We start from the raw sequence: 27,267 nt of genomic DNA, 5'->3' as shown, positions 1-27,267 counted from the left end.
GTGAGGTGGGGTGGAGCGGGGGGGAGGGGGGAAATGCTGTCTACATTTCTTATCCATAGGGTTTGTCCATAGGTGCCGTCCACAGGATTTGTTCACAGGGGCAGTCCATAGCGGGGCCATCCCCAGGGCGCCGTCCCCAGGGCGCCGTCCATAGTGGGCCATCCTCAGGGGCCGTCCACAAGCGCCCGTCCCCAGAGCGCCGTCCACAGGAGGCCGTCCGCGGGTACTTTACATAAGAGCCGTGTTCCGCTGTGTATCCTGTCTGCTGGTAGAAGCCAGCAGACTTCCCCTCGGAGGCTCCAGGTCCCCGTCGCCGCTGTCCTCGCGAGTCTTCACGGCGTCACAAGTAACATGTACTCAAACCTAACCTAACCGATGACCTACGAATAGAAAAGGGGACAGCCCGTCAATTTTGTGAGCCGCTGTGATTCACAATACAACTTATTTTGACGTTGGGGGGATTTATACTTCAAAATACGATGTACTATTCAGGAGGACAGGTTGGGAAGGTTGCTTGGAAGAGGCTGCAGTAAGCGATCCGTTGGTCCAAGGGCAAAGGCACCAGGTTGTACTTACCTAGTTGTGCTTGTGGGAGGGGTTGAGCTTTTGCTCTTTGGTCCCGCCTCTCAACTGGTAGGACAGGTTGTGCGCCTCTTGGAATCGAACTCTTCTTGCTGAAGACATTGCCTGAGCAGCCGGTGCTGACAAAGAGTCGCTCAGCATACAACCCGTCCTCCTAATAGAACGTCGCATTTTGACGTACACTCTACCTAAGGCCAAAAACTGTCGTACTAGAAATGGTAGCGGCTCGCGAAATTGACGTACGGGGCAAAATTTAAAAAATTTAAATTTGTCTCGTTTTCTGTTTTGGGTCCTCTGGTAGGTTAGGATAAGGCCCACTTTAGTAGGTCACTTTCTAGACGTTGGGAAATCTTAGGAGGACGGGTTGTTTAGCAGCCCTCTCTCTACAGATCGTACCACCGCTACCAACAAGGGCTACCACCACCGCTACCAACAAGGGCTACCACCACCACTACCAACAAGGGCTACCACCACCGCTACCAACAAGGGCTACCACCACCGCTACCAACAAGGGCTACCACCACCACTATCAACAAGGGCTACCACCACCGCTACCAACAAGGGCTACCACCACCACTACCAACAAGGGCTACCACCACCACTACCAACAAGGGCTACCACCACCACTATCAACAAGGGCTACCACCACCGCTACCAACAAGGGCTACCACCACCACTATCAACAAGGGCTACCACCACCGCTACCAACAAGGGCTACCACCACCACTACCAACAAGGGCTACCACCACCGCTGCCAACAAGGGCTACCACCACCGCTACCAACAAAGGCTACCACCACCGCTGCCAACAAGGGCTACCACCACCGCTACCACCACCCCTTGTGGTGGTGGTGGTAGCTAGCCACCTCTAGCTACCAAGGTCCTAGATACATCCTTATCATTTCACCATAAAAAATGGCACTTGTTATTAATGAATGAAGTGCATCAGCTCTGAGATAATTATTGAGAAGACAATCGACACCACTTGTCAGAGGACCTAGTCGTCGTGAGCTGGCTCATCATTGTCACCAGAGTTCCAGACAAGTTCAGAGAGAACACGAACAAGATGAACAAGAGAGTTCAGAGAACACTTTTCATTTCCAGTCATCAAATGTCCATTCTACTAAAACCATTAACAATTCCTGCTCATAAAGGCACACCCGCATCGCCAATTACTAAAATACTCCAGTCCAGAAGATCCAGAAGATCTGGAATCTAACATTTTCTCCTCTGGAGACTGCAAGTTGAATTCACTTAAGAGAAAATGTGGCTATCGAGGCAGAAACAAATGGGCAAAGTTTCTTTCACCCTGAATGCCCCTGTTACCTAGCAGTAAATAGGTACCTGGGAGTTAGTCAGCTGTCACGGGCTGCTTCCTGGGGGTGGAGGCCTGGTCGAGGACCGGGCCGCGGGGACACTAAAAAAAAAGCCCCGAAATCATCTCAAGATAATCACCTCTATCTTCAGTTTAAAGATGAAGTACGCCTTGGAACTGGAACCAGGCACCAATAGACAGGAGGCGGAGCCCAAGAGTCAGATCTTGTTCCGTAGACTGTTCCAGATAAGACATTCGCGTCCGTTTCGCCGAGTGGAGCCGGTCGGCCGAGCGGACAGCACGCTGGACTTGTGATCCTGTGGTCCTGGGTTCGATCCCAGGCGCCGGCGAGAAACAATGGGCAGAGTTTCTTTCACCCTATGCCCTGTTACCTAGCAGTAAGATAGGTACCTGGGTGTTAGTTAGCTGTCACGGGCTGCTTCCTGGGGGTGGAGGCCTGGTCGAGGACCGGGCCGCGGGGACACTAAAAAGTCCCGAAATCATCTCAAGATAACCTCAAGAAGATACCGTCTTACCTACGTATACTAAACAAGCACAAACTCAAACATGAGCATTAGAAACAAAAGGAAAGTTGAACGCTGCACACTTTCCCTTAGACTGTAGAATATCCCGACTATATAGAAGCATTCACTAACGTTATTTTTTTTTTTTTTTTTTTTTTTTTTTTTTTTTTGAGATATATAGAAGAGTTGTTACATTCTTGTACAGCCACTAGTACGCGTAGCGTTTCGGGCAAGTCCTTAATCCTATGGTCCCTGGAATACGATCCCCTGCCGCGAAGAATCGTTTTTTCATCCAAGTACACATTTTACTGTTGCGTTAAACAGAGGCTACAGTTAAGGAATTGCGCCCAGTAAGTCCTCCCCGGCCAGGATACGAACCCATGACATAGCGCTCGCGGAACGCCAGGCGAGTGTCTTACCACTACACCACGGAGACTGCCGTGGTTATATAGATCACTCACGATCATAAAGTCATTTGTAAATAATATTGGCCCAGCTGGAGGGGACACGAGCCTGGGAAGAGACGCCAGTCAAGGTCCATCAGTAGTTTCCGTTAAATCTGTCCCGCCTTGGTATTGGTTACTCGTTATTCAAATGTGGCGGCAAACCATTTGCGCGGGAAGTCTTACCACGCCCGCGATTGTCCGCCCGCTTCTCTTACGACCTGCCCGCTTCTCTTACGACCTGCCCGCTTCTCTTACGGCCTGCCCGCTTCTCTTACGACCTGCCCGCTTCTCTTACGGCCTGCCCGCTTCTCTTACGGCCTCTAACGTATACTGGTCTCATTTACTCACGCATAAGGGGGAGTGACCTTACTAGACAAGGCTGGGAAGGCTGCCCCGAAATCATCTCAAGATAACCTCCCTTTTGAGCTAATTTTTCAATTCCTGTATGTTCTTCAGGTATGCAAAGGCGAGTATATCACTCCTGGCGGGGAAGGCGCAGTAGGGGTGGAAGGGTGCCGAGGGAGGCAGAGAGGGGCATGGGAAAGGGGGAGAGAAGTGCGGAAGGTGACGAGAGGAGGTGCGGAAGGTGGAGGCGGGAAGTAGGGTCGGAGCCGTCACTCTGGTGGTCATCTCACTGTCACCCGACAATTGTTTCTCCCGGTACTTGAGTGCTTCTCCCCCCCCCCCCTGTCTCTCCTCCCACGGGGCGGCCACCACCCACCCCCTGGTCACCCTCCCTCATCCCTGGCACCCATGGGCACGGCTTGTCCACTAGTGAACCCTGCATGGGTGGGCGACCGCCTCGGCGCTCACTGTGGTCCGGTACACGCCAGGGGTAAGACAACTAACCCCTCACCTACCATATCAACTACGCTAGTCTTCCTCAACACCCTAAGCACACCCAGAAACACACACACAATCATCTTCAACACAACAAATTACCCGACCCCCCCCCTGCCCTCGACATTCATCTAATGACCTAGAGCATCTGATTGATAAAGATTAAGCCACCCAAGAGGTGGCACGGGCATGAATAGCCCGTAAGTGGTGGTGGCCCTTTTGAGCCATTACCAGTATCAAGAGATGATACAGGAGATCTGTGGAGGTGCGACTGCACCCTGCGTGACGGGAGATGTCTCCCGTGTAGAGCACCTCTGTAACTGATCTACACATAGTCAGCCTCTACCTTCACAACCTCCTGGACTCTTCTCCTCCCCTCAGTGGGGACGGGGGAAGAGCCCAACTAACTTCCGTTTTTATTTAATTTCTGCTCTTAGTGGAGTCAAAATTCACAAAAGGTGCTTAATTACCATCACACCTCCAGCTGAGACAAGATGAATAACCCAGCGGGTTTTCTTCCTATTGGGGAGTGTTGTACATGCTGCTATGGCGATGTGTCTATTCCAACCCGTCCTCAGACCACGTCCATTCCATCCAGTGGTCAACCATCAATGACACATTCATAAATTTTAACATGCTGTTCATTCAAAATAGGAATTTTCTCAAATATAAATTAATATTATAATATATTAGCATATTGTGCATATTTAGGCATTGGTTAGGTTAGGTGTTTAGGTTCTGTTGGCGATTATTTGTATTTGTAGTACGTGGGTGAAGCATTTACAGCGTTGTGGTTCGAACAAAAGTCGTCAGTGAGGCACTTGTTCCGGATATGTTCGAACGTCAGCAGTTGTGAGTCGTGTGTAAACCGCTTTTCATTCATAAACAGGGGGTTTGGCGGGTGCATGGAATCACTTTTGGATCTTTGTTTGGAGGACGGGCTGGTTGTGCAGCCCGTCCTCCAAACAAAGATCCAAAAGTGATTCCATGCACCCGCCAAACCCCAGCTGTTTATGAATGAAAAGCGGTTTACACACGACTCACAACTGCTGACGTTCGAACATATCCGGAACAAGTGCCTTCACTGACGAATTTTGTTCGAATCACAACGCTTATAAATGCTTCACCCACGTACTACAAATACAAATAATCGCCAACAGAACCTAAACACCTAACCTATCCTATGCCTATATATACACAATATGCTAATATATTATAATATTAATTTATATTTGAGAAAATTCCCGTTTTGAATGAACAGCATGTAAAAATTTATGAATGCGTCTGTGGGGTTGACCGCTGAATGTAATGGATTTGAGTCGAGGACGGGTTGGTTGTCGACACCACCCGACACCTCGCCTCCACTGCTAAGTCCGGTCGTAAGGCAAACGTCGTGCACCTGAGTCAAGCTGTGACTGCCTCTTTATCTCATGCTAAAACTTTCCTTCCCCTTTCCCCCCCCCTTCCCCCACAATCACCTCGTCTCCCATCTCCACTTCCATCTTAATTAACCTTGTATCATGGGTACCTTGTCATATATCCGATCCGTTTCGAGTCTATCACCACGGGAGACATCTCCCGTCACGCAGGGTGCAGTCGCACCTCCACAGATCTCCAGTATCATCTATTGATACTGGTAATGGCTCAAAAGGGCCACCACCACTTACGGGCTATTCATGCCCGTGCCACCTTTTGGGTGGCTTAATCCTCATCAATCAATCAAGTCTAGCACCGCCAAACCTTCACAGTACACCGTGTCGGCTGATTTTTTGTTTATCAATTTCACTGAATTCGGAACTCTTAGCTTAGATGATACTGGTCTACTGGTCTTCTTTAAGTGTGATTTTGTAAGTTGTAAGTGTATAAGTGTGAGTTGTAAGTGTAATTTTGGTAGAGAAGAACAGACTGGTGAACGGAATAAATGGCATGCAGGCGATGAGTCACAATAACGTGGCTGAAGTATGTTGACCAGACCACACACTAGAAATTGAAGGGACGACGACGTTTCGGTCCGTCCTGGACCATTCTCAAGTCGATTGTGAGAATGGTCACAATCGACTTGAGAATGGTCCAGGACGGACCGAAACGTCGTCGTCCCTTCAATTTCTAGTGTGTGGTCTGGTCAACATAAATGGCATGATAAAATAGATTAGGGAGTGGAGCGGAGATCGTGATGGGTTGAGGGGTGGATTGAAAGCTGTGAGGACGAGTAAGGGAATTTGGGTAGGGTTTAGGGATCAACCCGTGTGCGGATTAGGGTCTAGGGTAGGGATAGAGCCATGTGAGGATTTGGGTGGAGACAAATCTATGGAAGTTCAAGGATGAGGGGAAAAGGGGAAAAAGTGCATGCAGCAGAGGGGTCTGGGAATAAGGTAAGATTTAGAGGTGTAAGAGAAGTAGAGTGTACACTTAGGGGAGTGTAATGACTGACGTTGCTGCTATGTTTGGGTTGAAGGTTGAGGCTCTGTCAGCATCCAGACCCACCACAGCATACTTAGAAACTTCCGTATTCTTGCAGGAAATTTGTTAGCTCTCACTATCAAGAGTGTACCCTATGCCCCTGTTACCTAGCAGTAAAATAGGTACCTGGGTGTTAAGTCAGCTGTCACGGGCTGCTTCCTGGGGGTGGAGGCCTGGTCAAGGACCGGGCCGCGGGAACACTAATAAAAGCCCCGAAAACATCTCAAGATAACCTCAAGAAGATAGATCATGCTCTGGAGAGATTATGAGGCTATTCTCTGGGATAGAGTAATTGTAGAGTTCTAAGAAAAGGGTTCTGGCGGGATGTGGTTGTGTATCAGCCCGTCTTCCTAAGGTTTCCCAACGTCAAGAAACTGTCGTACTATAGTGCCCGTATCCTAACCTACCAGAGGAGACAAAACAAAAAACGGGACAGTATGTGAATTTCGCGAGCCGCTTCCATTTTCTAGTAGACAATTTTTGGTCTTAGGAAGAGAGTACGTGAAAATGCGGCCCTCTGTTAGGAGGACGGTTGTGTAGTAGCGTGTACTCACCTAACTGTGTTTGCGGGGGTTGAGCTCTGGCTCTTTGGTCCCGCCTCTCAACCGTCAATCAACAGGTGTACAGGTTCCTGAGCCTATTGGGCTCTATCATATCTACACTTGAAACTGTGTATGGAGTCAGCCTCCACCACATTGCTTCCTAATGCATTCCATTTGTCAACCACTCTGACACTAAAAAAGTTCTTTCTAATATCTGTGTACAGTGGCGTGTGTTAGCGAGTGATGCAGAGTGATAGTGTGCTACAGACCCGTACGAACAGGTCTCAAGCAGCTCCCTATGAGAATTAAGACGTTGAAGCGGTACGGGTGAAGAGAAATTTGGTAGAAATGAGGATTATAGCGAGAGATTATGACGCGTGAGTGTGTACTTGGGAGCGAGGGCTGGGATGGGTTACCTCTCCCTTCCCCTCCCTCACCCCCCCCCCCTCCTGGCCTCTCACTAATCACGTCCCGTCACTCTTCATGACCGGGGAAGGGGGGGGGGGATACTGTAACTCCCCCCCCCCCTCTCCAACCATCCCAGCCTCCCTCACGCACGCAAGCAAGCACGAACACACACAGAGGAACCGAAAGAGCAGAATTCAACCCCCGCAAGCACAACTAGGTGAATGTGAACGCACACACAAGACCCACGCGGACATACCATCCCTGTCCGCGCTCACGTCAAAGCGCGTTCAATTCCATACACGGACTATACTCTCACCAGTGATGCAATCTGAACTCTTCATGCAGACTTGGCCCGGAAGGAAAAATCGAAGTGGATGATAACTTGGGCCTCCCACGATAAGGGCGACAGAATGGTACCCTCTCACGACCCTCACGCCCACACCCCTCACGCCCACACCCCTCACGCCCACACCCCTCACGCCCACACCCCTCACGCCCACACCCCTCACGCCCACACCCCTCACGCCCACACCCCGCACGCCCACACACTTAAACTGCCCCCAGTAAATAGCCCCCAGGAAAAACGAGACGTTACACAACGATAGACAAGCAAAAACTACAAAAACAAAACAACAACGGGTGAATAAACAAGTGAGGGGGGCAGTAGAGCGTCTCAAGAAAGCCTACACAGGTTGGGATGTCACGGGGCGCGGGAAGACGCTGGCCCGGTACTTTGGAACCCTTAGTCGGCAACTTTGTTTACATCTGAGGGGAAACTGTTTAAAGTTAAAAAGAAGAAATTGCCCACTTCTGTGAGTCTACTATCTTATGCACTCCAAGGTAATATGTTTATCTGTGTACTCGCCTGGTTGTACTCGGCTTCTTGTGCTTGCGGGGGTTGAGCTTCGGCTCTTTGCTCCCGCCTCTCAACCGTCAATCAACTGGTGTACAGATTCCTGAGCTTTTCGAGCTCTATCATATATTTGAAACTGTGTATGGAGTCAGCCTCCACCACTTCACTTCCTAGTACATTCTATTTACTAACTACTCTGACACTGAAAAAGTTCTTTCTAACGTCCCTGTGGCTCATTTGGGTACTCGGCTTCCACCTGTGTTCCCATGTGCGTGTACCGGCCGACCGTGACTCTGACCTACTCAAGTCCTGAAGTTTCCCGCAGTCTTCGACTGACCCCATGTTCCTCTTCAACTTCGCTTCATCAATAAACCGTAATACACAGTCAAATTCATCCGCTGTATCATTTATGTATACAAGGAAATACCACGAGTCCCAGCACTGAGCCTCCTGGAACTCCACCTACGATGATCTCATTCCGAAATCCCTCCTCTCATTGTTACTCTGTTTCCTATCTGTTGGGCAGTTCTTCGCGCACTTAACAAGCCATCAGAGGACGTAGCATCAAACAGCGCCTCCGCGGTGATCAGTCAAAAAGTGCAGCGCACTTTTTGACTCTTAGTGACCTCGTGTACACAGTGCTATACTCGTGCCAACCATTACCTAGTAACGGCCGTATGCATCACTCATCACTTATTTTGGCCCTTAAGCTCCATTCATCACTCTATTGATCGCCATTACGTAGTACACACTCATTCAATCGCCCCCTTCCTCTTGTTATCAATACAGAGGACACGAGCACTCTCGTTCCCCGCGTGTCAGCAGTTGAGAGAAGCAGAGCCCCTTGGGCAGCAGGTGAGGGGGGGGGGAACCTGGAATGTTAGGCCGTCTTCCAGGGATTGACGAGTCCATCTAAATAATGGTCAATGAAAATGTTAAAAATCAGGTATGAGGTAGAACGTCTTTTGACACTCACTCACTCTCACTCACTCACTCTCACTCTCTCTCTCTCTCTGCGTACTCACCTCCACCGTTCTTATAGCAGAGGTAGGGAAAGCGCCAGACGTTGCCAATCCCGATGGCGTTCCCGACAAGGGAAAGGATAAAGTCGAGGTGGTTACTCCAGGCGCCACGGACGAGGTGACCTTCCTCCTCGAAGACCACCAGTCCGGCATCGTTGGGCGTCTGGGGCGAGGTGCCGTTCAGGCCGTATTGGGTCATCTCCAGGCCTCCGCCGCCGCCGCCACCGCCACCGCCCTCGCCGCCGGCTCCACCTCCGGCAGACTTGTTCTTGTTCTTCTCGTCACCTTCCATGACGGTGGGGGCCGGCGGGGCTGTGTCCTCGTCTGTTATGGTGGCTGCCGGGGGCGGGGGTCTGCTAGGCCAGGTGTGGGTAGGAGCTGGCTCCGCTGCTCTGCTGTACCCAGCTGTGCTCGGCTGTGCTAGGCTGTGCTAGGCTGTGCTAGGCTGTGCTGGGCTGTGCTGGGCTGTGCTGGGCTGTGCTGGGCTGTGCTGGGCTGTGCTGGGCTGTGCCCTTCTGCTGTCCACGCCCGGGCCCAGGATAGGTTTACAGCATGCGATCGGTGGGGCTACTCTCACTCGCTTCTGTAAGAGAAAATCAAAGCATTAGCTCTTCATCTCCAACTTGACAAAACGGTCACCTCCTACATGCTCAAAGGAGCATATTTCTCAAGGAAAAAAAATGCAAATATTATATTATATTGTGTGTGTACGTGTGTCCGTGTTGGTATTAACCGTGACATACACAGACATACAAACAAAATACACGTAAATAAGTACACACACAGACACACACACACAGACACAGACAGACACACACAGACACACACACACACACACACACACACACACACACACAGACACACACAGGCACAGACACACACACACACACAGACACACACAGACACACACAGACACACAGACACACACACAGACACACACACACACACAGACACACACAGACACACAGACACACACAGACACACACAGACACACAGACACACACAGACACACACAGACACACACACACACACACACACACACACACACACACACACACACACACACACACAGACACACACAGACACACAGACACACACAGACACACAGACACACACAGACACACACAGACACACACAGACACACAGACACACAGACACACACACACACACACAGACACACAGACACACACACACACACAGACACACACACACACACACACTACTCTGAACAAGACTAAGATGGGAGTCAACATCGCTTAAATAACCCAACCGTTTAGACTCTTTTACGTGTGTAAATATTTCTGTCGCGTTGCACCTGTTGTCCAAGCTACTACCCCCCCCCTCCTCCTCCCCCTCCCCCCCCCTCAGTCCTTGCCAAAAGACACTAAATTGTCGGACGAATTCGAAGCGTTCGAACGTACCCAGGTCGCCAGGCGTTGGCGCTGGTGCCGAGGCCAAACAGCCTGACCTCGTAGTTCGTCCTCATCACCACTGGCACTAACAGGGTTGTTGGTCCAGCCCTCCCTCCCCCCCCCTGTTCCTCCTGGTGATGAATGGAAAATACTTAAAAAAAAAACACGACTTACAACTGATAGCGTTCAAATAGTTTTTCGCCGATGACTTCCGTTTGAATCTCAACGCTGTAAATGCTTCGACTGATGAAGATTAAGCCACCCAAGAGGTAGCACGGGCATGAATAGCCCGTAATGTAAATGCTTCACCAACGATTGATGAAGATTAAGCCACCCAAGAGGTAGCACGGGCATGAATAGCCCGTAATGTAAATGCTTCACCAACGTGCTATATATATATATACAAGTAATTGTCAACAGAACCTAAACACCTAACCCTAGCCTCCCCTTAAATATGAACAATATGCTAATATATATAAGAATATTAATGTATATTTATAGAAATTCCTATTTTGAATGAATAGCATGTTACAATTGATGAATGGGTATTTGGGGTCGGACGCTGGATGGAATGAACACAGGTCGAGGACAGGTTAAGAGCTTAATCGTTAATATTGCCATTTATTGAAGAATTTTTTTTTTAGGTACACAATTAATTGAACTCATGAATACGTCTTGGATGGATTGCCTCTGGATTGGCTAGTCAAACAATATTTTGTAATTCAATGCTTGTAACTGCATGTTTATCAAGCTTCTTGAGAGACTGTCGATGTCTGTCCGAGATTGGAAGCTAGACGCTTGGGGGCCCAGTCTCACACAACTTTGCATACTGACTGATGAAGGGTCGGTGATCAACATAGCCGGGTTGGGGTTAGCCCCACTGATCCTAGTATTAAAAAGAGGTCGGCTTCCACTTCGACTCCTTCCTACACAACCGGTGGAAGGTGGCTAGCGACGCCAAACTTATTATTTTCCATCGTCGGGGACAAGAAGCCTGTTCAGCCTATCCACCTAGGCCAAGCCAGGATGCAACCCGCCACTCTCGCCTAACTAGCAGGTACCCATTACCCGCCTTGGGGTGTAAGGAACCCATTACCCGCCTTGGGGTGTAAGGAACCCATTACCCGCCTTGGGGTGTAAGGAACCCATTACCCGCCTTGGGGTGTAAGGAACCCATTACCCGCCTTGGGGTGTAAGGAACCCATTACCCGCCTTGGGGTATAAGGAACCCATTACCCGCCTTGGGGTGTAAGGAACCCATTACCCGCCTTGGGGTGTAAGGAACCCTTTACCCGCCTTGGGGTGTAAGGAACCCATTACCCGCCTTGGGGTGTAAGGAACCCTTTACCCGCCTTGGGGTGTAAGGTACCCATTACCCGCCTTGGGGTGTAAGGAACCCATTACCCGCCTTGGGGTGTAAGGAACCCATTACCCGCCTTGGGGTGTAAGGAACCCATTACCCGCCTTGGGGTGTAAGGAACCCTTTACCCGCCTTGGGGTGTAAGGTACCCATTACCCGCCTTGGGGTGTAAGGAACCCATTACCCGCCTTGGGGTGTAAGGTACCCATTACCCGCCTTGGGGTGTAAGGTACCCATTACCTGCCTTGGGGTGTAAGGAAACATGCCTATATACTTCAACATTCCCGGGAACCATACTTGGCTCCAACCGGTGGTGGAGTATGACTGACACTAGCCTGACAACCGGTGGTGGAGTATGACTGACACTAGCCTGACAACCGGTGGTGGAGTATGACTGACACTAGCCTGACAACCGGTGGTGGAGTATGACTGACACTAGCCTGACAACCGGTGGTGGAGTATGACTGACACGAGCCTGACAACCGGTGGTGGAGTATGACTGACACTAGCCTGACAACCGGTGGTGGAGTATGACTGACACGAGCCTGACAACCGGTGGTGGAGTATGACTGACACGAGCCTGACAACCGGTGGTGGAGTATGACTGACACGAGCCTGACAACCGGTGGTGGAGTATGACTGACACGAGCCTGACAACCGGTGGTGGAGTATGACTGACACTAGCCTGACAACCGGTGGTGGAGTATGACTGACACTAGCCTGACAACCGGTGGTGGAGTATGACTGACACTAGCCTGACAACCGGTGGTGGAGTATGACTGACACGAGCCTGACAACCGGTGGTGGAGTATGACTGACACTAGCCTGACAACTGGTGGTGGAGTATGACTGACACGAGCCTGACAACCGGTGGTGGAGTATGACTGACACTAGCCTGACAACCGGTGGTGGAGTATGACTGACACTAGCCTGACAACCGGTGGTGGAGTATGACTGACACTAGCCTGACAACCGGTGGTGGAGTATGACTGACACGAGCCTGACAACCGGTGGTGGAGTATGACTGACACTAGCCTGACAACCGGTGGTGGAGTATGACTGACACTAGCCTGACAACCGGTGGTGGAGTATGACTGACACGAGCCTGACAGTTACTCTTCCAACAATTTACATCTTCTCCCTCCACTCCCCTTAAAGACACCCACCAGAGTGCTTCAGCCTACAGTTTACACCTATTGTCTTATGTATGACCCTCTGTCCTGCGTGACAGTGAATACCAGCATAATTCTCATTTTAATAAGACTATCAAAATTCTCAGATTAGGCAAAATTGTAATTAATTTTGTCAATAAAGATGTTAATAATAAGTAACTGAATTGTCGAACGAATTCGAACAATTGTTCGAACGAATATAGCCCGAACCAGCGTCCAGCCCTTTGTTTTGGGGAGAGAGGGAGGGCTGGGGGGGGGAGTAAAGCAGGAGAGGAACAGATGAAGGGAAAAGATGAGAAATGGGAAATACAGCATGAGGTATTATAGCAGGCAGGCTGTCCCACAAACAAAATAGAACGCACTCTGAGAAAGTAGAGATGTGCTATAAGACCAGTTCCAGAAGTGAAGGGACTGAAATGCAGGGACAGGCTGCGGGAGGTAGACACGAGTCGCAGGGATGAGAGGAAACTCTCCCTGGCAGGGCTGAACAGGACGAGTCTGTCCTCCAACCCAAGTCTCAAAATAAGAGGGTGAAGACACTAACAACCAAACCACCCTCACACAAACACCAGCCCTGTCTTACTGCAGCCACGAGGGGCCCCCATCTGGCAAGTGTCTGGCTCACTAGCGAGCGTGCAGCCTAGTGGACCAAACTCTCACAAGTCAAGCCTGGCCTCGGGCCGGGCTTGGGGAGTAGAAGAACTCCCAGAACCCCATCAACCAGGTATCAACCAGGTATAAACCAGGTATCAACCATGGCCCCCTGTATTGCAATGCGTGTACAGGGTCGAGAGGGTGAAGGAAGTGAGGTAGGTTATCTTGAGATGATTTCGGGGCTTTTTAGTGTCCCCGCGGCCCGGTCCTCGACCAGGCCTCCACCCCCAGGAAGCAGCCCGTGACAGCTGACTAACACCCAGGTACCTATTTTACTGCTAGGTAACAGGGGGGGCATAGGATGAAAGAAACTCTGCCCATTGTTTCTCGCCGGCGCCTGGGATCGAACCCGGGACCACAGGATCATAAGTCCAGCGTGCTCGCCCTCGGCCGACCGGCTCCCATGTGAGGGAGGGGAAAGAGGGAGAAGATTATATCATACAATAATGAGGGAGAAGGAACGGCACCTGCCGAGAATGGCTCTTGTGTCTGGTGTTATAAGGACCACACAGACTTACCAGACTGTTGTGGTCAGACACCAGCACCACCATTACAGACACAGACACACACACACACACACACACACACACACACACACACACACACACACACACACACACACACACACACACACACCATCTATATAAGGATGTGTCTTGTAGCCTGCCCTGTGACCTTCACACGACCTTCCACGGTAAGACACCACAGATAAGATTTCTCAAACATTTATGTGATTACTTGCGAAACCTCTACGTCTTTCCTCAAACATGGCGGCTGTGTTTACATGTATTAAGTCGTATTATCAGCTGAGACACTTTACAACTCCAGGTTATTATGTTATAAATAACCTTATAGTGCTTCGTAGCTCAAAAAGTGTTTAGTATACATGTAAAGCCAGGTAAACTATCACAGTGTGGTCTTTAAAGACTGGTATACCAGCAATCGAACCCGGTCTCTAAAGCCAGGTATACCACCACAGTATACAGGGACCTGCATACCTCAGGCCCGGCTCGGGGAGTAGACCTCCTGCAACTGTCTCCAGGTATAGTCCAGGTATGTTCTCTAAGGGCAGGTATACCACCACACTTTACATTAAGCGTGGAAAAGGTATATCCCGGTATACCAGAGATAAAACTATTACACACAAAATTATATATATATTATATATATATATATATATATATATATATATATATATATATATATATATATATATATATATATATATATATATATATATAGGGGTACCACCACTGGTTTAATTAAAGGGACCCACATCCTCGAAGAAAATAGTGTTCACAGAAGACCTTGTGGATTCTCACTGAATACTTTAATCTTCATATTATATATATATATATATATATATATATATATATATATATATATATATATATATATATATATATATATATATATATGTCGTACCTAGTAGCCAGAACGCACTTCTCAGCCTACTATGCAAGGCCCGATTTGCCTAATAAGCCAAGTTTTCATGAATTAATGTTTTTTCGACTACCTAACCTACCTAACCTAACCTAACTTTTTCGGCTACGAAACCTAACCTAACATATAAAGATAGGTTAGGTTAGGTTAGGTAGGGTTGGTTAGGTTCGGTCATATATCTACGTTAATTTTAACTCCAATAAAAAAAAATTAACCTCGTACATAATGAAATGGGTAGTTTTATCATTTCATAAGGAAAAAATTAGAGAAAATATATTAATTCAGGAAAACTTGGCTTATTAGGCAAATTGGGCCTTGCATATTAAGCTGAGAAGTGCGTTCTGGCTACTAGGTACGACATATATATATATATATATTATATATATATATATATATATATATATATATATATATATATATATATATATATATATATATATATATATATATATATATATATATATATATGCATTGATGTGTTGGGTTGGAAGCCGAGTATTCTATACCACTGAAATAAACATTGATCCAAACTAAATAAATGAAAAAGTAGCAACCCAATACTCCACAAAACAATTACAGCGGATAAAAACCCCAGTGAAGGCTTACATTACCCTCGTGCTCCCCCTAAGAACCACCTTACCCCCTCAAACAAAGACAACAACATCACTGAGCAAACTATCTCATTTCGCGACACACACACACAAAAAAAAAAGCATTCCCAGCAGGCAACCCGACCCCTGCCATGTGTCCCCTTACACACGCCAGCGGGCCCAGCAGACCCGGAGAGAGGGAGAAAAAGGAGGGGTAGTAGGTCTTGGGTCTACACCTGCGCCTGGAACCCAGGTCCGGTGAGGACGGGTCGGGTTTGGTAGGAGGCAAGAGAGGGGGTGGGGTGGGGAGGAAGGGGAGGGGGGGCCCGGAAGGATGGCTCTTTTGGAAGAGTGTGGAATGGTTCCTTGATGCCCCGATCGGGGTGAGATAATGAGGATCTTCCTGGTGGAGTAATTACACCACCGGACCGGGATCATTCAGGAGTGTGCGGGGGAGAGGGGGGGATGTGACAGGAGAGACGAAAATGGTCAGGAGCACGAGCAGTGAGTGTGTGACGAGGGAGGGGTGATGCAGATAACACACATGGTAGATAGACGAGATAATGAGAGAAAGAGAAAGAGAGAGAGAGAGAGAGAGAGAGGTGGGGGAAGTAATCTCTCAATGGAATATTTTCTGGGTGTGTCAGTATGAATGAAGGAGGAGGTAGGTGTCGAGCCTCCCCCCCCCCCACACCCCAGCCGTGAGGAGCGACCTTGGCTCCTTCTGGTGGCCTCCTTACCTCACTTCTCCTCCAGTCACTCACCTCCAAACCAACAACTTCTCGTCTCATCTCCTTCAGTTGTACGGAAGCTGGAGACACACTGGCCCCCGGCGACAGAGGCACCCACACCCAGCCCTCACACTGCCGCCCCTCACCAAGGTCTTCCCGCCTGTAACTCGCTCCGCTGGAGTGAGCTACTCTTCTTGAGATGATTTCGGGGCTTTTTAGTGTCCCCGCGGCCCGGTCCTCAACCAGGCCTCCACCCCCAGGAAGCAGCCCGTGACAGCTGACTAACACCCAGGTACCTATTTCACTGCTAGGTAACAGGGGCATAGGGCGAAAGAAAGCTCTCTATGGAGCTTTATCTTTAACTCATCTTTTCTTCTATCGTGGTTATGCACACTCGAGTGAATAACTTTGGCTTTCAAGTAGACTCTCTCATTGTATTGCATTTATTGTGGTTAAAATTCATTAGCCATTTATTTGACCATTCTTGGAGCTCTGAAGTGCTTTTGCAGGTTTTTGTCTTCATCTTGTGTTCTTATTTAAGGGTTCTCGTCGTACACTTGGTGTCCTCCTCAACACACAACCGGACATCTTGTGTTCTTATTTAAGGGTTCTCGTCGTACACTTGGTGTCCTCCTCAACACACAACCGGACATCTTGGGTTTGATTCCCACGAGGGACAGAGATGGTTGGGTATGTTTCCTTTAACCTAATGCGGCTGTTCACCTAGCAATAAATAAATACCCGGTAGTTAGTAAACTGTGGGGCTGCATCATGGGGAGGGACAGGAGTTGGATTTTGGGGGCATCTCAATACACGCCTAAAGTATCTACATACACAGGCATCCTGTCCCCGACAAAACGAATTAGTATTCCAATTTGTTACACACAGAAATCACAATAGCGTGATCAAATGAACGTCTACAAGAGCCGTGATGAGGGTTTGAACGCGCCTTAATCGACTAAGCTACGACATGGTCAAAAGAATTGCAACCGGGAGTTCATCTACCCCTCACACGGATCCTGCAGCCTCTCCGAGACACAAACCAGGGTTTTACACTTCCCCCCCGTGCACCCGGGCTCTGTCAATAAGTTGTTCTACCTCTTCGTCCTTACTTCATTACACACACAAATCACAATTGAGTGATTTCGCGCTATTTCACAATAGCGCGTCTGGGACGTAGGTTCGAACCCTCATCACGGCCCTTGTGGATTTGTTCATTCCAATTTGTGTTTCACCAGGTGAATGTTCATGCTGGTGCTGTGTGGTGAGGGTGTAGTGGGTGTAGGGGAAGGTGAGGGTGTAGTGGGTGTGGTGAGGGTGTAGTGGGTGTGGTGAGGGTGTAGTGGGTGTAGGGGAAGGTGAGGGTGTAGTGGGTGTAGGGGAAGGTGAGGGTGTAGGGGAAGGTGAGGGTGTAGTGGGTGTAGGGGAAGGTGAGGGTGTAGTGGGTGTAGGGGAAGGTGAGGGTGTAGTGGGTGTAGGGGAAGGTGAGGGTGTAGTGGGTGTAGGGGAAGGTGAGGGTGTAGTGGGTGTAGGGGAAGGTGAGGGTGTAGTGGGTGTAGGGGAAGGTGAGGGTGTAGTGGGTGTAGGGGAAGGTGAGGGTGTAGGGGAAGGTGAGGGTGTAGTGGGTGTAGGGGAAGGTGAGGGTGTAGTGGGTGTAGGGGAAGGTGAGGGTGTAGTGGGTGTAGGGGAAGGTGAGGGTGTAGTGGGTGTAGGGGAAGGTGAGGGTGCCCTTTACCTTAACATATGAACGATGGTCCTCATCGTTACTTTAAGTTCTTCCTAAACAGAAGGATGGGCTGATGAAGGAGGTGGATCCAAGAGGTGGATGGCTCCACCACTCCACTCCAGAAGCCATCCACCAGATGGCTTCTGAAGTGGATGCAAGTGGTGGATGTAAGCGGTGGATGCAAGAGGTGGATTCAGAACGCTGTTGCTGCTGCTGCTGCTATTCGACCAATCCCAGTAGAGCTAGCACCTCACCCACCACCAATCACCTCTTCCCTCAGCCCCCCAAACTAGGCTCCCCCTTCACCCCCCCCCCCCCCCCGATATCCTACCCCTCCCCCCCCCCCCCAGCACCGCCTTCACAAGCATCACAACAAAGCTAAATTAACCCCGATTTATTTAGACAAGTTTTCATGAGATGCCTTGAGGAAAGGCTTGATTTGGTTCAGCTGGCAGCCATTGACCTTTTCCAGACCCGAGTGTGTAAGTGCCAAGGGGGGGCAGAGAAGGGGTGTTGTTTTCTTGTAGTTGTTGCGTGACAAGTGACGAGTGCCAGGGCTGAGAGGGCCACTTGTGGCACTCGAGTAGTCAACCATCCCACCTACTGATGTGGCATCACTCAGCCCACCGGAAGCTGCGAATGGGAGCACGACCTCTTGCAAAGTCTACAGAAGGTATAGAGTGTTCACTCTATGATTCGACCAGGGTTCAAACGATGATTCGACCAGGGTTCAAACGATGATTCGACCAGGGTTCAAACGATGATTCGACCAGGGTTCAAACGATGATTCGACCAGGGTTCAAACGATGATTCGACCAGGGTTCAAACGATGATTCGACCAGGGTTCAAACGATGATTCGACCAAGGTTCAAACGATGATTCGACCAGGGTTCAAACGATGATTCGACCAAGGTTCGAACGATGATTCGACCAAGATTCGAACGATGATTCGACCAGGATTCAAACGATGATTCGACCAGGGTTCAAACGATGATTCGACCAAGGTTCAAACGATGATTCGACCAGGGTTCAAACGATGATTCGACCAGGGTTTGAACGTGTATTACCAGGTCTCATCCCTTTCTTCCTGCCAGGTGATGGTCGTACTACCATGAACGGAACACGGAAGTTATCTCCGTTGTTGTTAAAGATTCGCTACCTGGAACAAACAGTTCCAAGTAGCACGGGCTATGGTGAGCCCGTAGTGCCTTTAAAAGTTATCTCCGTTCCTGCATGAAGACTCCAGGTCCCGGATGGTCATGTTGTGGTAGTGCAGCAGTAGGGGGAAGGGGGGGTGCCAGCCACACCACCCAGGACCCCCCCTTCCCTTCCTCTTCCTCATAATAAGTTGTGCTGCATCATTATGTTCTTATGTTAACATACTAAGTAGGTTAGGTAAGGTTGGTGTTTTCTATGAATCTTTTTAAGGGTATCTATTATGTTAAGTATGTCACCTATGCACATATTTAATAAGTCAATATTGACTTATTAAATTTGCGAGAACGGGTTGTTATGTTCTACCACAGACGTGGCCAGACATGTACAGCACCAACCACCACAGAGACATTTTCTACTGTCCTTCATGGACACGGTTACAGATCTGTTAGACACTTATAGTTTCAGTGGTTTAATATTAGTATATTTTCGTAGCAGTCTTTCTTGTAAACATATGTTGTTGAATATGACCGAAAGGGTAAGATTAATAATTCTAATGCTAATCTTCTCAATATTTCTTATGTTTTTCTTCACTGTCGAGGATAATTGAAAAATTAACTCTTCAAAATTCATTCTTTGTTTCTAGTCTGACGCCTGAACGCGTTTCGTAATGCTTATTACATTTTCAAAGACTAGTTTGAAAATGTCTTTGACTGAAAATGTCAAAGACTCAACTAGTCTTTGAAAATATAATAAGCATTACGAAACGCGTTCAGGCGTCAGACCAGAATCAAAGAATGATTTTTGAAGAGTTAATTTTTCAATTACCCTCGACAGTGAATAAAAACTTAAGAAATATTGAGAAGATTAGCATTAGAATTATTAATCTTACCCTTTCGGTCATATTCAACAACATATGTTCAGTGGCTTATTGAACAATCAACCACAGAAGGTGACTGTAGTTCTTTAAAATGATAATCTAACCGACATACATAATTACATTTACGTGTGTCCAACATCAAGACGGAAATGTATGTATTTATGCATGTAGGTTAGGAGCAGTGTGTGTGTGTGTGTGTGTGTGTGTGTGTGTGTGTGTGTGTGTGTGTGTGTGTGTGTGTAGAGGGTAGAGGGGGGTAGAGGGGGGGTAGAGGGGGGTAGAGGGGGGGGGTAGAGGGGGGTAGAGGGGGGTAGAGGGGGGGAAAGGGGGAAGGGGGGAGGGGAGAGACTCTGCCTCATGAGATGGATCCCACTCATGTAAATCACTCGCATCCGGCCTGGAGTGGATGCCCTCGCCGTCTTCACTTGACGTCACCACCCCCCCCCCCCCTCATGTTATTCATCTTACATGAATAAATTAGATAGGCTCTCCAAGTATGAGGCTGGCAGGAGCATTTATGGCTATGTGTACCAATGGTGGAGGGAAGAGTATAGTAAGATACAGCAGACTATGTTGGGGGTGCTAGCATATGTTGAGATCCTGTAAGAGTATCTGGCTAGTGGGAACGTCGTTGACCCGGCGGGCAGGTTATCTTGAGATGATTTCGGGGCTTTAGTGTCCCCGCGGCCCGGTCCTCGACCAGGCCTCCACCCCCAGGAAGCAGCCCGTGACAGCTGACTAACACCCAGGTACCTATTTACTGCTAGGTAACAGGGGCATAGGGTGAAAGAAACTCTGCCCATTGTTTCTCGCCGGCGCCCGGGATCGAACCCGGGACCACAGGATCACAGTCCAGCGTGCTGTCCGCTCGGCCGACCGGCTCCGGAAAGTTATAGCAGGACATGGTCTTGAAAACTAGGGCACCAGGAGTTGTTGTGGAGGGCCAGAGGGACTGTCACAGTTGTGGGGCGGGAGATGGGAGAGTGGCTCAAAGCAAGTGGGAGAAGCAGTTCTGATCTGTGAAGTGTACTGAACTGTTAGACAATGAGAGCCATTGACGCATCGCCAGGGTGAGACATATCTCCGGGTAGAACTCTACACTCATAGTAGCAAGATGGTGAATTCGTGAGTTGATATCGTGAGTGGTATATATCTGGGTGAATTCGTGAGTTGATATCGTGAGTGGTATATATCTGGGTGAATTCGTGAGTTGATATCGTGAGTGGTATATATCTGGGTGAATTCGTGAGTTGATATCGTGAGTGGTATATATCTGGGTGAATTCGTGAGTTGATATCGTGAGTGGTATATATCTGGGTGAATTTGTGAGTTGATATCGTGAGTGGTATATATCTGCGTTATGAAGTGATTTTGAGAGAGATAAGTTCATCCTCTCAAATTTAACTCAATCCCAAATAATCACTTGGGATATGCTACAGCTGTACTGAAAACAAAGATAAACAGATTGGTTGAAACTGCTGCCAATGGCAAAATATCTGGACTTCACCTGCCAAAAGCTACCGGAGATTATAAACCTGGATATGCATATAGAACTGTTAAGACTAGCAAATATGTAAATCCACTTCGACCAATCAACAGCCAGATATCTACACCCACGTACAGACAGGCCTGCTTGATAGGGTTCTGGGAGTTCTTCTACTCCCCAAGCCCAGCCCGAGGCCAGGCTTGACTTGTGAGTTTGGTCCACCAGGCTGTTGCTAGGAGCGGCCCGCAGGCCCACATACCCACCACAGCCCGGTTGGTCCAGCACTCCTTGAAGTAAACTATCTAGTTTCCTCTTGAAGATGTCCACGGTTGTTCCGGCAATATTTCTTATGCTCGCTGGGAGGGTGTTGAACAACCGTGGACCTCTGATGTTTATACAGTGTTCTCTGATTGTGCCTATGGCACCTCTGCTCTTCACTGGTTCTATTCTGCATTTTCTTCCATATCGTTCACTCCAGTACGTTGTTATTTTACTGTGCAGATTTGGGACCTGACCCTCCAGTATTTTCCACGTGTATATTATTTACTATCTATTTGATAGACTAGATCTGATGATACAACGGAGACTAGATCTGATGATACAACGGAGACTAGATCTGATGATACAACGGAGACTATGCTCTTGAAGTTATCTTGAGATGATTTCGGGGCTTAGCGTCCCCGCGGCCCGGTCCTCTATCAGGCCTCCTTTTTGTTACACACCCTACACCTTTCCCCCCCTCCCAGGAAACAGCCCGTAGCAGCTGTCTAACTCCCAGGTACCTATTTACTCCTAGGTGAAAAGGCGCATCAGGGTGAAAGAAACTTTGCCCATTTGTTTCCGCCTCCCCCGGGGATCGAACCCGGAACCTCAGGACTTCGAATCCGAAGCGCTGTCCACTCAGCTGTCAGCCCCCCTTGTAAAAGGGGGTAAAAAATAAAAAAAAATACTAGACAGTAAAAAAAAAATTAAAAAGTGAAAAAACTAAGAATAGTAAAAAAAAGTGACTAAACTTGGTTGTCTTCAGTAATCTTACAGTTGTGAGTATGAGAGTCACCTCAGGTGACATACTTAGGAGTATGAGAGTCACCTCAGGTGACATACTTAGGAGTATGAGAGTCACCTCAGGTGACATACTTAGGAGTATGAGAGTCACCTCAGGTGACATACTTAGGAGTATGAGAGTCACCTAAGGTGACATACTTAGGAGTATGAGAGTCACCTCAGGTGACATACTTAGGAGTATGAGAGTCACCTAAGGTGACATACTTAGGAGTATGAGAGTCACCTTAGGTGACATACTTAGGAGTATGAGAGTCACCTCAGGTGACATACTGAGGAGTATGAGAGTCACCTCAGGTGACATACTTAGGAGTATGAGAGTCACCTCAGGTGACATACTTAGGAGTATGAGAGTCACCTCAGGTGACATACTTAGGAGTATGAGAGTCACCTCAGGTGACATACTGAGGAGTATGAGAGTCACCTCAGGTGACATACTGAGGAGTATGAGAGTCACCTAAGGTGACATACTGAGGAGTATGAGAGTCACCTAAGGTGACATACTTAGGAGTATGAGAGTCACCTTAGGTGACATACTTAGGAGTATGAGAGTCACCTTAGGTGACATACTTAGGAGTATGAGAGTCACCTTAGGTGACATACTTAGGAGTATGAGAGTCACCTTAGGTGACATACTTAGGAGTATGAGAGTCACCTTAGGTGACATACTTAGGAGTATGAGAGTCACCTTAGGTGACATACTTAGGAGTATGAGAGTCACCTTAGGTGACATACTTAGGAGTATGAGAGTCACCTCAGGTGACATACTTAGGAGTATGAGAGTCACCTAAGGTGACATACTGAGGAGTATGAGAGTCACCTAAGGTGACATACTGAGGAGTATGAGAGTCACCTAAGGTGACATACTGAGGAGTATGAGAGTCACCTAAGGTGACATACTTAGGAGTATGAGAGTCACCTCAGGTGACATACTGAGGAGTATGAGAGTCACCTAAGGTGACATACTTAGGAGTATGAGAGTCACCTCAGGTGACATACTTAGGAGTATGAGAGTCACCTAAGGTGACATACTTAGGAGTATGAGAGTCACCTCAGGTGACATACTTAGGAGTATGAGAGTCACCTAAGGTGACATACTTAGGAGTATGAGTCACCTAAGTTGACATACTTAGGAGTATGAGAGTCACCTCAGGTGACATACTTAGGAGTATGAGAGTCACCTAAGGTGACATACTTAGGAGTATGAGTCACACCTAAGGTGACATCCTTAGGAGTATGAGTCACATCTAAGGTGACATCCTTAGGAGTATGAGTCACCTAAGTTGACATACTTAGGAGTATGAGAGTCACCTTAGGTGACATACTTAGGAGTATGAGAGTCACCTAAGTTGACATACTTAGGAGTATGAGAGTCACCTCAGGTGACATACTTAGGAGTATGAGAGTCACCTAAGGTGACATACTTAGGAGTATGAGTCACCTAAGTTGACATACTTAGGAGTATGAGAGTCACCTCAGGTGACATACTTAGGAGTATGAGAGTCACCTAAGGTGACATACTTAGGAGTATGAGTCACACCTAAGGTGACATCCTTAGGAGTATGAGAGTCACCTCAGGTGACATACTTAGGAGTATGAGAGTCACCTCAGGTGATATACTTAGGAGTATGAGAGTCACCTCAGGTGGGGACTGACTGTGGTTCACTTACTGGCCCCTGGAGCACCTTGCCCTGCTAAAAATATCGACTCTATAAGCGAACATCGCCGTCGACAAGGTCAAGTTCCTGAAGTTGGCACCACGATGCTCTAATGTGTTCTTTGATGAGACACTCGCGTATTGGGAGGGAAGGGGGTCTTAACTACACCTGACAAGAAGTACAGGTTACAGGTGTGTGAGGTTATGACATCACACACCTGTGGGTGATGTTTATCCCACACCGGTGGGATAAAGTATACCCACCGGTGGGTAGTTTGGTACTAACTACCCACCGGTGGGTAGTTTGGTACTAATTACCCACCGTCGTTACACATATAACTCCTTCAGTAAAATGTTGTGTCATTTAGGGCTTAGGAACGTTAGTTCAATCTCTCCATATCTACGTTTTTCTTGTGGATTTGCAGAGGTTGTAAACTGTATTTGTAGATATATTTTGGTTATTAGTATGTTCGACGGTCATTTATGCAGTTATCGTACACTATAAGTTTGTATCGATATCGTATATCGAAGACTATCGTGCAGACGAGGAGTCACAATAACGTGGCTGAAATATGTTGAACTTATGAGCCTAACTAAATATGAGTTACACAATCGACTTGAGAATGGTCCAGGACGGATTGAAACGTCGTCGTCGTCCCTTCACTTCCTTGTGTGTGGTCTGGTCAACATAAACTATCGTTCTACAGTTTGTGTCAAGATCTAGTGCTTATCTCTGAGGGTGGTAACTCATACAGGACTAATGGGATGAGTGACTCGCGCCTTGAGTGACTAGCGCTAATGTGATGAGTGACTCGCGCCTTGAGTGACTAGCGCTAATGTGATGAGTGACTCGCGCCTTGAGTGACTAGCGCTAATGTGATGAGTGACTCGCGCCTTGAGTGACTCGCGCTAATGTGATGAGTGACTCGCGCTAATGTGATGAGTGACTCGCGCCGGGCAAACCTTGGCTGCAGAATGATGATAGCCTCATGAACACAAGAGTTAATAAAGTAATTGCACAGCTCCAGGTTATCCTAATACCCACAGGTCTGAGGTGTCTCATGGCTACACATTCACTGTCAGTCCAGATTACCTCGACAACTCTTGGGATGAAGAGCTTCACATGCTATTGCCAAGATGACGGGTTATCTTGAGGTTATTTTGAAATGATTTCGGGGCTTGAGTGTCCCCGCGGCCCGGTCCTCGACCAGGCCTCCACCCCCAGGAAGCAGCCCGTGACAGCTGACTAACATCCAGGTACCTATTTTACTGCTAGGTAAAAGGGGCATAGGGTAAAAGACACTCTGCCCATTATTTCTCGCCGGCGCCTGGGATCGAACCCAGGACCACAGGATTACAAGTCCAGCGTACGGTCCGCTCGGCCGACCGGCTCCCCGGGTATATGAATGATTATTAAAATCTTTAATATACAGCCCAGCCTCATATTTTGGTAGTACTTATAGTAACGATAAGGACCATAGTACTTATACCGACTTACAACGGAATTAAGAAGTAGAAATGCGAACAACTGAGTTGGGCAAACCGGAAAACTATTTTTTTCTTGTGTTGCTTTGACAAACTAACCTAACCTCCGTAGGCCTAATACACGATATCTGAGGCCTAATATACTACATATATGTGCTATATTAGGCCTAGAAATACTTGTGTTTTACCATAATTGTAAAAGAATTTCTTAGTCATTTAGAATTTAGATACTAATTTATAGAATTTAGAATCTAGAATTTAGATACTACTATCTAAAAAGCTAAGACCGTACGAATTCGTGACTATTGCCGCTCGTCACAATAGTTACTATCTAAATACGAGGAGGTTATCTTGAGGTTATCTTGAGATGATTTCGGGGCTTTTAGTGTCCCCGCGGCCCGGTCTTCGACCAGGCCTCCACCTCCAGGAAGCAGCCCGTTACAGCTAACTAACCCCCAGGTACCTATTTTACTGCTAGGTAACAGGGGCATTCAGGGTGAAAGAAACTTTGCCCATTTGTTTCTGCCTCGTGCGGGAATCGAACCCGCGCCACAGAATTACGAGTCCTGCGCGCTATCCACCAGGCTACGAGGCCCGAGGAGTTGAAATATAATACAACTTATCAAATTTAAGGTTTTATCAAATTTATCAAATACCACCACGCCAGCAATCGTGTTTTTGGTAAAGATTCAGATTCAGATTCAGATTCAGATGTTTATTCAGGTAAGGTATATACATACAAGTGATGTTACATTAATGGATTGATATATAGATAGAGCTAGTACATACAATGCCTAAAGCCACTATTACGCAATGCGTTTCGGGCAAGATGTTACTTAACTGAACGGCGAAGGTTGTGGCTTTCCTGATTAAGGTAAAGTTAGTTCATTGATGTTGTTAACATACTCGTGAGAGCGTGTACTAGGCCATTTATTGGCGGTAACTTTAACAGCAACAATTAGGCTGATTTTGAAAACAGTATTCCGATTCTAATTTTTTTATTGCCGATATATAGACGTCAAAACTGCTGTTATTATTTAGAAATTTGATCAAATTTCTTTCCTCTCTGGAGATGACAGGTTTAACACACACACACATTAGGGGCCTCGTAGTCTGGTGGATAGCGCGCAGGACTCGTAATTCTGTGGCGCGGGTTCGATTCCCGCACGAGGCAGAAACAAATGGGCAAAGTTTCTTTCACCCTGAATGCCCCTGTTACCTAGCAGTAAATAGGTACCTGGGAGTTAGTCAGCTGTCACGGGCTGCTTCCTGGGGGTGGAGGCCTGGTCGAGGACCGGGCCGCGGGGACACTAAAGCCCCGAAATCATCTCAAGATAACCTCAAGATAACACACACACACACACACGAACTTATCCAAGCTAATAAACTGAAAATACCCGACAATTTACATAATACAGCCATTGCCCGGTCACTTCAATCTATAAGTCGTAGAAAAATGCATT

The 27,267-nt window shown here is 47.9% G+C and overlaps 1 protein-coding gene across 3 annotated transcripts in view; it reads right to left on the bottom strand.

The window, feature by feature from the left end:
- Positions 1–27,267, bottom strand: part of Gat (GABA transporter) — a 92,799-nt gene that overhangs the window by 20,906 nt on the left and 44,626 nt on the right. For all 3 annotated transcript variants that reach the window (XM_069321282.1, XM_045755086.2, XM_045755083.2), the window contains exon 2: positions 8,995–9,574. In XM_069321282.1, the coding sequence (XP_069177383.1) occupies positions 8,995–9,283 (289 nt within the window). In that variant the 5' untranslated portion in view covers positions 9,284–9,574. The remainder of the gene's footprint in view (positions 1–8,994; positions 9,575–27,267) is intronic.

Source organism: Procambarus clarkii, chromosome 9 (assembly GCF_040958095.1).
Source record: "Procambarus clarkii isolate CNS0578487 chromosome 9, FALCON_Pclarkii_2.0, whole genome shotgun sequence".
In the NCBI taxonomy this organism is placed as follows: Eukaryota; Metazoa; Arthropoda; class Malacostraca; order Decapoda; family Cambaridae; genus Procambarus; species Procambarus clarkii.
The sequence above is the reverse complement of the archived record's forward strand: the minus strand, read 5'-3'. Positions and strand labels throughout refer to the sequence as shown.